General features: G+C 34.2%; 1 protein-coding gene across 1 annotated transcript in view; it reads left to right on the forward strand.

Annotated features, from left to right (window-relative positions):
• The window catches only part of EndoA (SH3 domain containing GRB2 like, endophilin-A), a 730848-nt gene that overhangs the window by 324402 nt on the left and 387306 nt on the right, over positions 1-19140 (forward strand). Inside the window, exons 5-6 of the mRNA XM_089594978.1 lie at positions 8655-8788; positions 8889-8955. Of these exons, the coding sequence (XP_089451104.1) occupies positions 8655-8788; positions 8889-8955 (201 nt within the window). The remainder of the gene's footprint in view (positions 1-8654; positions 8789-8888; positions 8956-19140) is intronic.

A 19140-nucleotide genomic window follows, 5' to 3' on the forward strand; every position in this document is an offset into this window, starting at 1 on the left:
AACTTGACAAAGACGAGTGAGTCTTTACTGCATACATTTTGTCTGCATGTGTACACCATAATAACGGTTTTACCAAAAATCAGTTAAAACTAGTAACTTTTTAGATTAGAAATGCTAACCAATGGTCACTTTTCAAAATGTAGGACTAAAACTCACGAATTCTCATGATAGTGGTACCAAAAATTGTTACGTCTCAAATAGCCAAGCTCTTCTATTTGTGCATTTCTTGTGTACAAACATTTTATTCCATTCTGACCCCCCATGGAATTCAACCACTCAGTGTACGTGTGTAAGTACACAAACTACAGGTTTTTTATTGCATTTGAGGCTAGTAAGTTAAGTATGGGTGGATAAGTCATTGTAATACGTCTATGAGTCATGCAAGCACTATAAACTTAAAAAATTTTATTCCGAATTTTCCACTCCGACCGTACCTCACCTCAAAGTGCCGTTTTTTTTCGTTTTAGAGTAATCAATCTCAGCCAAACTTGTTTTTCATCACTGTTGGGCTAAAACACGTGTCTCAAGGTTTTGTCCAATTGGCCTCTTTTCGCTAATTGAATGCAAAAACGGTGGTGATACTTCCAACGTTGGTAGCCAAGTGGTGCACTTCATTAGGTGGCTGTATCTGGGCTTAAATGACAGTAAAAACATAGTCATAATGATTAAAAACAAATCTCTGAATTTTATGCTCCGAATGAGAAGTTGTAGTAATTTTATAAGAAATACTAAATTTTAGCCAAAATCACATAAGCGATATTTACGCTCTAATTGAAACAGCTGTAACTTTTGAATGGAGGCACAAAATCGAAAAAAATTTTTTTTAATCGATAGGTCTTGACCCCAACTTTCAGTTAAGCTCAATAAGAACACTCGAACTGTTGAAGGAGCTTAGCTACACGTGTTAGAAAGAAACACAAGTATTCAAAAATCGATGAAAACTGACTTTTATAAAATTTCGTATAACTTTTGACTAGTTAATCTTGTAGTTGCATCACTTTAGATATTTGTTACCGATGTTGTGTACAGTAGAAATACCATGAAAAAATTTTTTTTAACCCACTTTTTTTTGAATAATTTTTTAAGTCGATTTGGGCAAGTTACGACAGAATTACCTATATGTACTCTGTTTATAGACATAATACCCGTGCTTAACCTCTCAAATTTATTCATTCAACCGCTAAGTGAAGATCTCACTGGTATCTGATGAATATTTGGAAGTGCCAAAAATATTATGTACGTTTTTAGTTTCTTAATAAATTTTTAGAAACAAATTGGAGATTAATTTTTCGAAGTACAAAATAAACCACCATCTTCTGTAAGATAACGTGTAAAACTGATAAGGCGTAAAATACCTATGATTTTATTCCTATGCTCATTTGGTCCACAATTGTTTACCTTGATTATTTTCGGGGACTTGTTATCTAATATAGTTAAGTCTATTAAAATATTGTACTTCAATCAATATTTGACAGTGCTTCCTTAACAGTAAAAATACTTGAGTCTTATCCATGATACTATACAAATACTTTGAAAATATTCTTTTAAACCAGGGACAAGTAAACACTTCGAGGATGTTTTAACTACTCTTCTTAATTTTACTAATTATTGATAACAATATATGTAGCATACACTTAAATATATTGATGTTAAAACATTTTCATACAGATTTGAATATAAAAATAATCAAAAATAGAAATAGCTACTTGCAGTGATGTTGAGTAGAAATATGTGAAAAAAAAGAAGTCACATGAGAGTACTCCTTCTCTTTGATGAAAAGTGATCAAGTAATCTAACTTAGTAAAACTTTTATAATAGAACTCATAGATTAGTGTTATTCAGTGAGAGGTTGGCATATAATAGTTGTTTTATCTTGTTTACTTTTAGAAAAAACATTCTTTTGAAAACAAGGTCATTATTTCACAAATCCGTGCACTTGCCCAGTTTCTGTACTGTTGTCTTTCACAGGGCTATAGTATCACTGTGTTCACCACTTAGCTGCTACTCTGTTGCCACTGTGAAGGCACTGTATGAACACTATGGCAGCTGTGAATGTACGTTACATCAGTCGTAGCGCCTATAGTGCTGCAGCTCCTCGGCTTTTTTCTAAGACAGGAAAATTATACACTGTGAGTTATTTAAATGAGAAGCCTGTTATGTGTCTCATACGATGAATTCATGGTTTTTCAAAAACTTAAGTTCGATAAGTTGCTCGCTCTTATAACGTTTTTTTTCTGCCTAAAGAATAAAGATTGCTTTTATTCTACAACCAAATTTGACTCTCAAATAAATTATTTTTTGCAAAACTTATCTGCATATAAGTCGAATAAGGCTATACATTTTTGTAAAGTTAAACTGTCAGTATAAACCTAGATGCTATACTGTGTGTAAGTAACCTGCTTATCACAAAAAATCTTATGCAAATACTTGGCAAAAGCGTCTGTACGAAAACAATTGATACAGTCCTTAAGAGAACCCTGTCAACTTAGTACTTATTCCGAACTTAGTACGAATTCAGATAGGTAATAAACTAAAAACAATCTTTGTAGTGACATATAGGAACTTGAATGAAGAAGTTATTTTCATAACGTGAATTGCGTCGGGTATGAGCTTCACGTTTCGATGCATTATGCCGACGAATAAGCAGTAAGTCCTTTAAGCTCTTGAATGTATGTACTTTTTAGGAAATAATTGAGAAATCTTACTTTAATTTACGAAATTATTGTTCCCTAAAATTACATATCTCATTGAAGTACAAGTATGATGCTTGGTTGAATTTATCAGCATCATCCTTTTTGTCCTATTTATTTTTATCCAACATAACCCTACTATCAGAATCACTCTTAAAAAGTTCTTGTACTGCGTAACCGTATTTATTAAATACTGTTCCAGCATTTCAGCACATTTTTTTGTGGTTTATGCAAATATTTTACCGGATGTTATGTCTAAATCTTGAAATTTTTAGGCTACAGTTAAATTCTGGCTACTATAACGCATGACTAGGCTAGTGTGGCCTCATGGTATTGTAAGAGGTGAGTGCCCTCTTATAATATGCACATAGCCTATAGTTTCTGGCATACCGTTTTATCCCAGAATCCATTCCAGGCTAGTCGTGTTAGTCCTTAACGCAACGTAATGTTTCTTCCATCTCATAATGCCCAGTGTGGTAAGAGTCACGAAACTCATAAAGTACAGAGAGCACGATGGCCTGGGGCACATGTACCTTCCAAGGGCAGTCGTCCATTTGACGTTGCTACATCAAATTAAGCTGTCAACAAGCTCCTGATGGGCTAAAAACTGTGTTGCTAGTAGCGTAAGGTTTGCCGACTCTGCAGCTAGGGGTATCTTTTGACTGAGCTCAAGACACTGTGGGTCTTAAAGCTGATTTTTCTGAATTGCGTCAAGCAGAAATAACATCCTGATTATACAAAACACACGTGCAAGCAGTGTTTCTTGAGTATTCGTTAGTGGAAGTGTTGTCCCTACATCGTAAAAGTGAGACGAAGTCAGCCATCTAGTTATTTTGGGCTCTGCCGATGTTTGATGGTAGAATTATATTCTTGAAAAAGACTACACTGTCGCTTTTAGTTGTCCCGAGTCTCCTCGGCAGATCGTGATCAGGTAAGACCTTTGTCGTCAGTTAGTAAGTTGAATGGTTGATCTTCCAGGAAAATACTTTATTTCTTTTTAACCCAGACCACTACTAAGCACTCTGGTTTATTACTGCGATATTTGGCTTTGCATAAATTGAACTCAGCCCTAACATAGCTGACAATGCTGTGCTGCCGATCGAGCCTCATTTGATACTAGACGACCGTTATTCCGCGGGCCCTGGTATTGGTCTGGAGTGCGTACAATTAATTTGGGCGGGGTCAAGTCCATTGTAGAGGCTTAGATGGTTACACTTTAAAATCGCTTATTGCTTCCTGAGCTTTCAGTGCCCATTTATATAGTCATTCCTTGCTAATGAGATCCGTGAGAGGTGCGCTGATTTTCGAGTAGCAAGGTTCAAATTTTCAAAGCCATCCACTTGTCCAGAGAGAGGACTGTAGTTCTATACGAATCTTTGGGATTTGTGTGCTACATAATTTAACAACGTACTCAAGAAGATCTCTGTTTCCGTCGGTGGTAATTTGATGTCCAAGATACATCTATTGTGACACCATGAAGAAGCATTTATTAATAGCCACTGTCAGTCCATGGATTTGTCACCTTATCAAGATGAGGTCTATGTGTCGTAGGTGTTTCTCCTGTATGTGAGAGTATACGATGATATCGCTCAAGTAGACATGGCAAAAGCTTCCAAGATATCCCGTGAGGATCTCTTGACCCATCAGCCACTGAAATGTTCCTGCAGCTCCCTTTAGCCCAAAAGGCATGATTTGCAGTTGATAACAACATCTGTCAAAGGCGGCGTATTGAATTGAGTCAAGAGCCACGGTGATCTGTGAGTAGCCGGTTTTGAGGTTAATCTTGGATAAATAAACTGCAATGCTGATGTCCTTTACAATATAATGTACGTTGGTCACACACTGAGATGTATTTTTGGTGATTAAATTTAGTCAACCATACTCCACACAGAAACGAATCATGCCGTCTTTTTGGGAAGATAAGGCAATAAGAGAGCTGTATGGTGAGAATAATGGCTCCAAGATTTCGTCTGCTAGCATTGCTTGAACATGTACTTGATAACGTTTTTATGTATATCTGAACAAGGATATGGCGCTAGCTGGAAGGGTTTGTGTGGTTTGACTTAAATCTCGTACTGTATCGTGCGAGTTTGACATAATTCTCTAGTTAGTGGAACGAATACCTCAGGGTTCTGCTACATACACTTGACGAGGCTAGTGCTAGAGGTTTCCCAAGGGCCATACTAGACTTGATCTATGTTAAGTGCCACCTGTTGTCCTTCCAACCGTAACCCACTGCTTGTTCCTAAAATAGAACACCTCTTGTAATAAATCCAGGATGGAGTTTGCCGCACACACAGTCATTGAAACGAGTCTTAGAAATGTCATCCCTGTCCTTTTCTAGTTGGACATCCATCGTAAAGAGATCTGTGGCAACATTAGCTGGTCTAAGCTTAAATCAAGATTCGTGCAGCAAGCAACAGCTCATTCCACAAACGATATGGTAGCGCATGTAAAAGAAAAGGGAAGCCGGCCTCTTGAGCCCCCCGCTATTCTCGGTAGTCCCTACCTTTGATGTACGTGCCTCACGTGCCTCATCTATGACCGAATAGTACTAAATATTATTTTTTCGCTTGAACATAATAAATCAGAACTTTCTCCAAATTTTGCCTCATCTTTTCGTGACCTGTCTCGCACCTCTGATGTCCGTGAATACTGGAGAAAGACTCACTTCACAACATTCTGCAAAGATCTGCGTAAGTTTTAAACGTATGGCTCCATAGAACTTGGCGTAAGGATGGATGAATAAGCTCGATGACGGTGGTTACTATTACCTTCTACGTAGTGGAAGCACTGACCCTTTTAAACAGCAGGGAGTGCTTTGAAAGGAACTTAGTAACGGGCTACTTTTCGTTTTGGCGTTTGAAATGTAGCCCCGAATACAATTTTCCCTGTATCGTTGAAATGTCAGAGCATGCCTAAAGTATGTCTCTGAACTGCTGGACGATAAAGGATAGGTACCTGAATGTTTACGACCACTTCTCAGCGTCACTACGTAGCCCCCTTGCTACTGTCAAGATCTTCTAGGTTTTGAGGATGATGTGAGCAGACTTTTGTTGTAAGTAGACTTTACATTGTTAGAGAAAAACCTCTAGGTCCTTGTGTTTTTAAACACTGGAAGTAAGCAGCTCTGGTAGTTGCACTTGGGCCTTTAAGGCTAAAGTTAATGCACTGAAAAAAAATCACAACTGCAAGTAAAGTCATAAAAATTATAAGACAGATAATGAATAACAAAACCATTTTGAAAAATAGTTTGATCAAAATGTCAACGAACCGCTTAAGCTAATACGAACGAAACGAGTACATTGTAGTGTAACTACAATATCCTTCAATCGATAAAATACGAAACAAAATAACGACATGATTTAGCTGCTCATAGTTAACAAGTGCCAAACACAACAAACATAAATCAACAATTTATCTGATTATGCACAATGAGGTAGTACAATTCTCGGGTAGTTCTTTAGTAAAAAAGTAGATGCATAGCTGCTAGGTGCATGTGCAAACGCAAGAGAGTTTCTGTGCAAGTATTCATTTTTAGTACCCGTAAAAAAAAAAGTACAAAATGTGGGTAACCACGCATAACATGAATTTAGAACTTAGTTTTTGTTATTAAAAAGAATTTATAACGGTCCACTATATCCATTTGAAAATATCAATTTACTTCTGTCAGTTTCGTAACGTCGATACTGTCACAGTCTGAAGCGGTACTTGCCATATTTTTAACTAACAGTCATATTATTTGACAATGGAGACAATGTTGTAAGTATATCTTTTTTCGTAAGTATAAATGTTAAATAAGGCTGTAAAACCTTAATTCCAAAAATAATGTTTTATGATAAAAAATACTCATGCTCAATACATATTAAAAGTCATTAACAAATTGCACACATGTTCCTTAAAATTCATGGCAGCTCAATATTATAAAAAAAATTTTTATAAATATAAAAGCTGGCATGAAATCACAATGGGTTACTAGAATATTGTAGCTTGCTTATTAATTTATGCATAAAATAAAGAAAGGCGCTAGCAAGTAAGCGTGTAAGGTTATTGGGACTAAATAGAATGTTGGGTAACTAGTAATTATCATCTCAGAATCTACTTTATTCTGTTATACTGCAGAATCTATAATAATAATATTAAGAAACAAACTTGGTATTGTGGATCATGACTATATTAACATTTCATTTACATTTAATTAATATTTTGCTGTCTTGCTGACATTCTCTTCAAGATTTAAAGTATACAATTATAACAGAATAAAATTAAGTGAAAGTTTAGAAGAAATAAAACAATCAATTTATTATATTTATACATATTTATATACACAATAATACATCATGTAGGTGCCAAGACAACATCTAACATGGACTCTGATGGTGCCTATAATATCATCGCAATTTTGCAACAACTTAACTTGATTCCAATACGAGTCATGTTCTGAAAAATTTAATTGTATGACAGTTTTAAAAAACTTTTTTTCCTAAAAAATCAAACTTACGTTTAAAGACGCTTACTTTTGAAGGTAAAGAAAAGTAAGGATCGGAACACACATTAAATATACGTTGAGGAGAACAGTGGACATTAAAAGAGGCACAATACCTAGGATGTAGAACATTTATCGAGATACTATACCAAGGATCTAGAAGAATTGTAGAATTCAAAATACCTTCAAATGTAAGCATCAAATGTTAGTTTGACTTATTAGAGAAAAAAATTTTTCAAGACTATCATACAATTGAATTTTTAAGAACATGACTTTTATTGAAATCAAGTTAAGTTGTTGCAAAATGTCAACGAGATTATAGGCACCGTCGATGTCCATGTGACGTGTTGTCTTGGCACCTACATGGTATATCATCGTATTTATAAATATGTATAAATATAATAAATTAATTGTTACACTTCTTTTAAACTTTCACTAAATCTTATTCTGTTATAATTGTGGATTTTTCATCCTGAAGAGGCTGTCAGCAGAACAGGGAAGTATTGATTTAATGCAAATAAAATGTTAATAAATAGTCATGATCCACAATACCAAGTTTGTTTCTTGATATTAATTATGAAGAGTAAAGAGCAAGTGAATGGAGTACACAGTTGAGTATGCTTCATTTATAGCTTACATAAATGTTCGAGCAAGAAAATCTGTTGGGTTACTGGGTATGAGCATTTTTAAATCCCATTTATTTACTTCGGAAATAAATGCGCTGGCAATTAAGTGCGTCAGATTTCTGTACCTTAGTTGCTTTGGTTTTGAATGCTTAAAGGTAATAGAAATAGAACAGCAAGTTAATCCTTTGAATTATTGAGATTTTCCTGTTTTGGATTTGTGATCAAGCGTAATTCATACTTATTACCATGTAAGAGCTTCAGAGTATTTGTCTACTAAGAATTTAGTTTTTGGATATAATTTTGTTTAACTGGGTACTAGGTTATGAATTTTAAAAGTATCATAACGAAGTACATAAATTTTTAATCAAGTTGCATAAAAATAGCACAAAGTAAGTGCTTCCAAAACGAGTAATAAACCTAGAATAAAAGTACTTGGGTTGTAAGAAGGAAATAAAGCCTGATTCGAAATTACTTACTTTTATATGTCTTAGTTATGAAATATTTATTTAATATTCTGATAACGAAGTTATGGTTAGTAAATAGTTTTTATTAACAAAGAATCACAACTAAAATATAAAACTTTTTTTGACTCTTGTAGTTTTAGAGATTAACATAAAAAATTTACTAATACTGCTCAATTCACATCTAGTTATTCAAGGTCTCTTTCTTACTTGTATCGTAAAGTTATAGTGTATGAAAAAACTTAGTTTATATTATACTGTAATCATATGATTTTATAAGCCCAAATCTGTACAAAAATTATGACTTTAGTATTGTTCAAAAGAAACAATACAAGAAGCAGTTTGAAAAATTTAGTTAAAGTATTTTTAATCCAAAATATCGTGTTTCAAGGTCAAGCATTAATAGAAATGGGTGAATCTTTAAGGCAGATGGCTGATGTAAAATACTCATTAGATGATAACATTAAACAGAACTTCTTAGAGCCATTACACCATTTACAGACGAAAGACCTGAAAGAAGTAATGGTAAGTTATTTTAGAGAGTAGTACAATATTTATTTGTTTGTATTACATTCAATTTTACCTCCATTGTATATTAAAATGACATAATTAATTTCCGCAATAGCATCATCGTAAGAAATTACAAGGGCGGCGTTTGGACTTTGATTGTAAACGAAGACGACAAGCTAAAGGTAAGAGTAACATACTGTATACCAAAACTGTTTTAAGCCTAATTTATTCCATAATAAACAAAAATCATTACGATAATAGTTTATATTAAAACTTAGTATTTTACAGTATTTAAAAAAGGCATTCTAAGGTCAATGTATCTTGTTGCTCATTTTGGTGATTGAACTCCTTATTTTCTTAATTTTGAATAATTTAATCAGTATAGGATTGTCAGACTAATTTTTTGACATTCTAAGTCTAAGTTTTTGTTTCCATTTTTAGCACAATACTATTTCTTAAGAGTTATGAAAAGTTGTTATTTTTTGTTTAAAAGACGCATCTTGTGGAAAACTAGAGAACCTTGTTTTTCTGCATTCAAACTACAATAGGAGAATATTACAAATTAAAAGCTTGGAGCAAATCATTTGCAAAAAAAACTACAAAAATAGAAGCAAAAACATTACTCCGAAGAAGTAAATGATGCTTCAGGTAATGCCATTCAGATTTATTTAGCTAGAAACTGTGGATCGAAGTAATGGTTTTTTTCTCATTTTAATTCCTACAGTTTTCTTTTCTTTTTAAGTTCTTGTTACGTAGTAACTCTTCGTAATTTTTATCAAAAATATCCTACTTACAAAGCACACAAAAAACTTTATTATTAGAATATGCTTTACTGAAAATCACAAGACAGAATATAATGTACTGTTTTTTTATGATCGCAGCATCACAACGACATCCACTATTGCTTACCTTTCAGCACTCTTATAAACTAGTGGTGTACTGATCTGGCAGTAATACTAATAAACATATTTAAGTGGCATTGGTACACGACTTTTTTGTACCAAGAACAGCGAATTTTATTTGTAAACTGTACATGCACTATTACTATCCCATAAAAAACTAAGTTTTATCAAAAGTAAAAAGTCATGCAAGTTTAAGGTTATGGTGAAATATAATGTATCTAAGAGCTATAAAATCTATTGTTATAATCCAAATTTCGAACATTTTAAAATAAAAGTCCTAAATTAAAGCTCAACATTTATATTTTAAGAAGTACCCTTAAAAAAAATATCATACACAAAAACTAGCATACAAGGCAGAGTTTTTTGTTTACATATTTAATCAATAACACATCAGTCAATCATAAGGTTAAAGTCTTTGCCGTACATGTACGCTTGTAATTTTTACATTTAAGGGTAATTGTTATTAGTATTGAAGTTATTTACTATTAAAATTTTTTTCAAATTAAGTAATATTTTCAATTTTTATTATACCTATTGACTTCACTGCTTCTCACAGCTTTATACTTGCCCATAACCTAAAACTTGCACAATTTTGGGTTGCTTATTAAATGGCAGTTGTTTTGAGAGATTTCCTGACTTATAAGTAAAAAAGTTATGTTTAATTACTAACCTATGTACTTTATGTATGAAAATCTTGAATGTAAATAATCCATTAAAAATTAAAATAAATAGCCAAATGAAAAACAGTATGTATAATACATTAATGAAATACTCTTTCTTCAATTTTTTTTAAAATAATTTTCAAAGTGATGAAGTCTTTACGCAGATCTTAGGTTAGATCTAAGTAGATATTTTTTAGTAGGATATTTATGTCCTAATATAAGTCTCAAAGAACTAAGTACAAGTAATTTTTAAAATATACCAACATTTTGCAATGGAGATAATTTAATTAAAATGATATACATATGTCAACGAACAAACGTATACACGTCAATTAAAAATACTGCCTCTTTCGTCATAATAGTTAGTAAATGTATAAACTGCATGATGACAAATTAGTTTTGATATCATTAATAAATAATTTTTCTTAATATTTTTAACTATCTCTTGCAATCATTAATGTGATAAATAAAAAAATTACATACTAAGATAATATGCTACAATAGTATATTTTTTATTATAGGTGTGTGGCATACAATGTATACCCAGGTTATACGGTTTTCAAATGTTGTTTTCCAGAGTAAGAACGACAAATTTTTGAGCTTAATGCCCAGATTGTAGTCTTAGGCCTGTGGGCAGATTTTTCCGTCCTAGGGGTAAAAATGTATTTTTCCGCCATCGGATGGTTTTGGGAGGCTGGTACTTCCTCGGGTGAAAAAGAAGTTTTCCGGAACTCGTTCGAAAAGTCTCCTTTACGAACCTCGTTACATCCCTCGCCTTCGGCTCGGGCCGCAAACCTCTCGGTTCGCAAACAGAGACTTTTCAAACTCGTAGGAGAACTACTATTTCTTATATGTGGGCGTACTTTCCACCTTTGGGCCTCACTTTACGATGAAGTAATTTGCTACAATTTACTTTACTGCTTTAGGGTGCAAAGTGATCACTGGGACAAAATATGCCTACAAGCTTACAGTACGACTTTGCACCTTCGGAAAAAATGACGTACGTACCTTGAGCCAAAACATACAGATACCCTACCGTTCGGGTGAGATTAATTACTTTGCAGCCATAATATAAAAACTACGAATTTTGAACCTCAGAATCAAATCACATTAACTTGATAAAAAATGTAATAAGTAAATTACTTCTTGTGTTAAAAAAAGTTTTGTTTCTTTTTTTTTCTAAATTTTATTAATTTCTGAATATCGTTGATATTATACTATGATTAGTAGCTAGAAATTCTTATAGATCATAAAAATTATATCCAAAGTAATGCTATATATATATATATATATATATATTTGTAGGAATACTTCCTAATTTTGTAATTTTATATCAAGTAATAATATAGTATATGAGATAAAAATAAATGTAATTTGTACGTTGATGTACGTAGCTATGTCTGTAGGTATGTAACCAACATTTTATAGGACCACCCGAGAGGCTGTCAACATGATCCAAATGATTCTGAATTACGAATTAATTATTTCAAATTGTGAATCATTTTTGAATTATTACTATGAATTTCATAATTAAATTTTATGATGATTTTGTATTAAAGCATCGGTGATTGATAACCAAACTGTTATTTATTTATTTATTATTATTTATTAACAAGACGTGCCTCTAGGCGAGCAAGCATTGGTGATTAGAAGCCCAACAGTTTTTTTGTTGTTATTTATTAATAAATCGTGCCCTTATGCGAGCAAGCATCGGTTATTAGAAACCCATTTGTTTTTTAGTGTTATTAATGAAAAAATACTTTTTTAGGTTAGCAAGTATTGGTGATAATAACTTTGACTGTTTTTTTTTTATTTATTATGAAACTATGCTTTGGGAAAGCAAGTATTGTCAATCAGAAGCCCAAGTGTTTCCTATAATTATTTATTAATAAAATGTATTTTCAGGTGAGCAAACATTAGTAATTAGAAATCCAACAGTATTAAGTATTATAAATAAATAAAATATTCTCGTCAGAGAGGAAGTACCGGCGTTTTGAAATCACATTGTGTTTTATATTTTATTATTAATGAGACGTGCCTTTAGGCAAGCAAAGATCCGTTATTTCAAACCCATCCGTTTTTTCGATTGTTTTTAATAAATAAAATACGCTTACAGGCAAGCAAGCACCAGTGATTAGATATACAACTTTTTTTTAGTGATGTTGATGAATTAAATATGCTCTTAGGTGAGCAAGCATTGGGGACTAAAGATCGCCTAAAATAACATTTTTGAGATAAATTTATTTAAAAAACGGTTGGGTCCTAAATCACTAATGGTAGTTTGCCTAATATTTGATATTATATATTTATAATACTACAAAACTGTTGGATTTCCAATGGCTGATGCTTGCTCGCCTAAAAGCCTATTTCATTTATCGAAAAAACTAGAAAACAGTAGATTTCTTAATCACCGATGCTTGATCTCCTAAAAGCTTATTTTATCATTTAATAAACTTGTTCTGAAAGCAAATTAACAGTCAATGATTGTTAACCAATTTAAATAAATTTGTGAAATAGTTATATATTTACACTTAGATCTTACGAATAATTACAGGAGATCTCCAAAGCACACGCTTTAGGGTAGTAGAATTGTACTCAATAAGGATGTTATTGATAAACTTTTTTATGTATAAAAATACGTTCCTTCATAATAATTAACTGTTTTTTTGCTTTTCGAAACTGCTTACAAATGACATATTTTATTTTTAGATTTCATTCCAAAATCTTTAATTGTTAAATGATTTTTTTTTGTGTGCAATAGTAAAAGTGGGAAAAAAGAAAACAAATTTCAGTGATGCTGGGTTGAGCCTGCTACCTCTAAAACCGTAAGACATAGTTTTCATTATTACGCTGCCTAAGCCTATGCGAGGCATGTCAGTCCGGTACCATGTAGGCAGCTTGTAGGTAGCATACACTTAGTGCAAGGTGAGTATACATATTTATTTACTTAAGAATTCCTTGCCCATGTTTTTAGAAATAATAAGCAATGGATCGATTTATGGATAAAACCTATTAGAAAGACACTAGTCTTGCTTATATATAAAGAAATAAAACCGTTATAATCGCTAATCGCAACAACTACTAAGCCCATTTTGCTGAAATTTTGCACACTGATTCATTGTTATTCCAAGATGGTTTTCGCATAGTTTTTTTCTTAAAAAAGATAATAACAATAGCGTAAAGCAACAAAGTTTTGCTAAAATAAGGTAGCTTTGCACTTTCGTTCAGTAGGATCCGTTAGGTGGCGTCGAGATAAAATTGAAGCCACCCCCAATCAAAGATAATGAAAAGTGGTTCTAAGATGCCTCATCGAGTAGCCGATTGTCGAAGTAGTTCATTGGCAGCTCACCAAGCACAGAGGTGTTAGTCGTGCTGCTGGGCATCCTGGCTACCGATGACACTCTTTTTTCATAGGCTAGCGAAATAAATCGATTTTTACCCCGGATCGCTAAGATAACCGAGTGCCATGAGAAAATAGGCATTTGGATTGTTAACGTCAACGTCTCTGGCGAAACACTAGGAGACGCGTTTAACTAGAGCACAACCTGCTCCATGAATTCAGAGCTTTGTAGCCGTACAAACATCCGGCCTGGTGCCGTCAAAGAATTTTCTATTTTGAATGCAAGCCAGGAAACACAGCCCTGAAGAGTACGAGTAGCCACAACAGCTGCCTTCTTAGTGGTTATCCCGAAGGCATCCTACACGGAAGGTATTCTCCAGGCCCACTTTCCTGACTGATGATTAGTGGTTGGTTATCTGAGGAACGATCTGAAGACAAGATATTCTTTGGTCAGTGGCGTACCTCCCTCTGTCATGGTCTCCGTACATAAAGATTCCGAGGGTAAGAGTCAAGCTACCCGCAACCAGCTCTTCATCATCAAGAATAATGATAAGGAATAGCTAGAAGTTCCACTACTGGCTCTTTGCAGGGCTACTTCAAGTACTAACGTTCCCTACTTAACCATAAATCTCATAGATTCTTTGAAGGGCCACCTAAATTTAAACTACCTTGCCAACAAATATATTTTTACTACCATGTCCGAAAAAAATTTGTCGACTGAAAGACTATGTAAAGCCGGCCCCTATTAAACCAAGTCAGTCATTCACTGGCAGACGTCACGAGCGGATTTGTTCGTCGCAATGTTGGGAAACCAGGAATCACCGATCCCCTCGAAGGTCTGCACTGAAAGAAGCTAACAGCTATGAAGGAAAAATAAACTTGAGCCAACGAGACAGTCTCCAACAGGCAAGCATCACGAACTAGTCTCCCCACCTTAGATCACCTAAACAACTGAGTCTGCAAAAAAAAAGGTGCTTTACAAGCTTTAGATACCAACGTCTTTGACGTTATACCAGAAGACGTGGGAAAAGAGCGCTACAACCAGCTCTAAAGCTTCAAACATTGCAGTTTCCCTCTCGATGAGTGTAGTGCTACAATGACAGGTCACAGAAAATCACTCTGAGGTATACAGGTCATTGCATTTGCGGAGAACTTCAGTCAAGAAAGTGTTTACTTAAGAAGCTTACCAGTCCTTTTTAGGGTGCTTGGACTTCAAACTACCTTGCCAAAGAATATATTACAGCCTAATAAAGTTGAAAAAAACAGCCTTTAGGGCTCACAAAAGTCTTAACTATGCCAAAAGTTGCAAGGAGTCGAATTGAAAGGAAAACTTCAAATGCATCTAATGAATACATTTTTAGGCGTCAAGAAAATTACACTGAACATTTACCGAGATTAAGGCAGCATGAAAATTAATAAATAAAGAATTTATCAAGTGAGAGATCAGCTTTTTACTATAACGCTCATAGTTATCTATTAAATTTTTCAGATTTTTAAGTGGGTAGAATATATATATATATATATATTTTTGTGGCGATAAAAAATGTAGCGATTGAGCTGCAGGACTTTAATGCTGTGGTAATACAGTTGTAAGATAAAAAAAAAAATTTTTTTACTATATGTTTTTTGTGAATCTTAAATCTTTCCAGTTGTTAAATATAACCCTGCTTATAAATTGTACGGGAGAAACTGCAAATGAATGGCCTGTGAAGGCCAGCGATTATTTTATGGCTTAAGGAATGCACGGTACTTTTCAGCATGATTATATTTTTTACACTTTCCACAGCCTTTAACTTAATAAAATAAACTGTATGGATTCCTAACAAATATGTTTTTAATAAGATGATTTTTGTTCTGAGAAGTGTCATCAAAAGATGTAAAACTTTTAACTAAAAACGTTTGACATTACATGTCAACACACTACGGTGTTCCATTAAGTAATTCTCGGGCGAAGCCAAGGTGGAAGGCCGCTAGTAGTTCATAAACAACGTACATGGTAGCTTGTTATTTTTTATTTTACTGTAGTAAATTAAAGATAAATGAAGTTAAAAAATGAGATAATTAATTTTTCTTTACATCCGTACTCTGATTGTTGAAATTCACGCAGTATTTACAGAAGACTCTAAAACAATTCAATAGGTATTCACACGGTAACTAAACGTTGTATGAATTTTGAATCACAGTCAACAAAATAAATCTTTGTGCTTAGGTATGTATGAGCTAATTGATATCACTTACAGTGTTTGTGCACTACTGAATTACATAGTTATTAAATAGTACTGGAAACCAAAGACCGCAATCATTGTATCATGCATTTAACATAACAAGAAATAAATATACTACGTTTTTAAGTTTGATAAACTGATTTTTTTTCGGCCTTATTTATAAAAGATTTTTTTGTCATACGGGATGCAGTTCACAGTTTCTTTATAAATGGAAATTGATGTAAAGGACCCCGCGCAAAGCTTTAGGATATTCTCTCTCGGTTAAATTGGCTGAAAAATTTATTTATTACAGATTAAGTTATCCTGAATAAGATGCTACTATTTTTTTACCAAACAAATGGCTAGTTTTTTAGAAAAAAATTGTTGAGGATGGCGATTTGTCATGAGGTTAGTTTGACAGGTGGTATGAACAATTACAACCTTATAATGTATATATACACACACATATATGTATATTTATTGTTTTTGACTTTTGATCGCCGTTTGCACCTGCTAGAGAAGAGCGCGTGATAAATTCCTAATGAAGCAAGAGTCGACGGAGGGGTTACGCTAAGAGAGGGGTGAATAATCCCATAGCCTTAACGATGTGGTTTGAACGGTCGGATAGGCAGAACTAACTGTGCAATAGACGTTTATTATTTATGCGCTCATCTTCAATCGAATATGCTTGTTAAAACCATTTAAAATATCTTACAATTTCTCACTGTCTTATTCATCATGAAAACTATATTATTATTTTTTTTTCATTTAACTTTGATATGTAATACAATTATTCTTACATGTGATATTTTTCCTATTTTATTTAAGGCACTAATAAAGTTCCTTTCTGTTTCTGCTCTTTTACTGTAGTCTAAAGGTCTAATACAAGCCCAGAACATATTTTTTATTTAATAAGAGTCCCCGAATATTAAGTGCCCATTTTATTGTTCTTAATTGATTTAAAAAAATGTTATTAATAATCCCCTTCTCTGATAAGTTTCTATATATTACTCTTAAATAATTATTGTAGTAAGTACACTTTACTTTTACTTTGTATTATTAGATGAACCTGCACCGCCTCCCACTCCCAACCTCGTAGCTGTCTCTGATAAAAAGCCGTCACCACTGATCCGACCTATTTATCAACAACTGCAGTGTGATAAGCAGTCGTGCTCTTCTTCTTACCTGGGTGGCCGTTACTACAATCCCGCTCTAATGCTATTTACCGTTGGTCCGATCCAAGCCCTAAACTTAGTAGCGGTTGATGTCCTTAAGTTGCAATCCTTCCTATTAAATACTTAGATAAGTTCAATAAATAATAAATGTATAAATAATCGTTATAGTAACGCGTTCTTTCGTTTCCACCAACTCCTATTCCTTGCCTCGCAGCTGGCTTTGATGAGAAGCCATCACCTCTAATCCGACCTATTTGCTAACAACTGCAGGGCCGTTAACGATCGTGCTCTGCCTCTTGTTGAAGTGAAGAACCAGAGTAATACTGTCTTTGATACTCTAATACATTCTTTTAAGCAATTATTTTTGTGACGAACACTAGAATCTGATTAGCATTGAAAACTGTTTGGACTCTTGTTTTTCGAAACAAGTTAAAAGACGAGTATTGAGATCTATTTAAATATCTGTTGCTCCAATGACTGTAAACATTTTTTGGTTAGTTTTTTTTTTCGACTTAAATGAGGAAAAAAATATATTTTTAAATTTACAAAAGATTACACTGGAGAATTTAGCAGAACAAAAAAAAAGTTTTAGCAATACAACACAGCGAAAAAAAAGCATTAGACATTATTTTCAATTTTATTTCGATAAATGGCAGTGAAAAATTTTAATCACACGAAATGAATCATTTTCTATGGGTTTAGAAGGATTTTGATTTTTTAAAACTATACAATAAATAATTTCAGCATTATTTTAAATGCTTACATTAAATTCACATGTTTATTAATTCTGCTATTTACAAAATTCAACCACAAAAACTTAGAATAATAGAGGAAGTGAGATAGTAGTTTACGTCAAAAAATATGCATGTCTCCGAGTTGGTCCATGAACCCGTGGGCTCTTGCCTTCGGTGGGACGGTTCTTGACGTAAGTAAATCTCAAAACTGGTGGGAGAGGGGGTACTGTGCGGCTGACCACGTTCGAGCTGCAGGGCGTGCCATTGCCCACGCTCGACATCACCTATGCCTACAACCATCTGGGTATATACCCACAGGGTACCAGGTCCGACAAACTCCAGTGTCAACAAGATCGGCAACTCTTTGCTCCCCCCTTGGCTGAAGTTGGATGCGGTGGGCACGTTTCTGCTGCCATGCCTTGACTTCGTCATGCAGGGGGTGAGCATCGAGAAGGAATGCTTCACAGCGGCGGACAAGCAGGTCCAAGGGTTCGCCAAGAGCTGGTTGAGCCTCCCTCAGCCAGCGAGCACGGAGTTGGTACACGTACCACCGAAACAGGGCTTCAGTGGGCTGCTCTTGCTCACGGATTTATAGGACCTGCTCACGGTGGCTCATAGTTACATAATCCTGTACGCCAGAAATTCCGCCGTGAGCCAGTTGGTCATGGAACTGTTAAAGTCTGGCTGGAAGTCTGGCTCAAAGTCTGGCAGATAGAATGACCGAATGTATGTCTGGAAGTCTGGCTTAATGTCTGGCTGTAAGTCTGGCTGTATGTCTGGCTGAAAGTCTGGCAGATAAAATGACCAAGTGTATGTCTGGAAGTCTGGCTCAATGTCTGGCAGAAAGTCTGGCTGGAAGTCTGGCTGGATGTCTGGCTGGACGTCTGGCTCTAAGTCTTGTTGAATGTCTGGTAGAGAGTAAGGCTTGAAGTCTGGCTAAATGTCTTTTACGAAGTCTGGCTAAAAGTGTGGCTTTGATTTTTGTCTTATGTCTGGATAAAACTCTCAGATTTTATTAAAAAGACTTGAACATAATGTCAACATTTGTTTAGTAAAGACAAACTATAAATCTACAAAAAAGCCCATAATTGCATTGGGGTTATTCACTCCTCTCTTAGCCTAACCCCTCCGTCGACTCTTGCTTCATTAAGAATTTATCAAGCGCTCTTCTCCAACTGGTGCAAATGGCGATAAAGAGTAAAAAACAATAAATGTACATATATATGTGTGTAAATATACATTATAAGGTTGTAATAGTTCAGGCCGCCTGTCAAACTAATCTCATGACAAATTGCTATCCTCAATAAGTTTTTTTTAAAAAACTAGCCATTTGTTTGAAAAAAAATAGTT

The sequence above is a fragment of the Copidosoma floridanum genome, unplaced genomic scaffold, assembly GCF_036245765.1.
Source record: "Copidosoma floridanum isolate Cflo_tuat_1 unplaced genomic scaffold, Cflo_Japanese_pri ptg000022l, whole genome shotgun sequence".
Lineage (NCBI taxonomy): Eukaryota > Metazoa > Arthropoda > Insecta > Hymenoptera > Encyrtidae > Copidosoma > Copidosoma floridanum.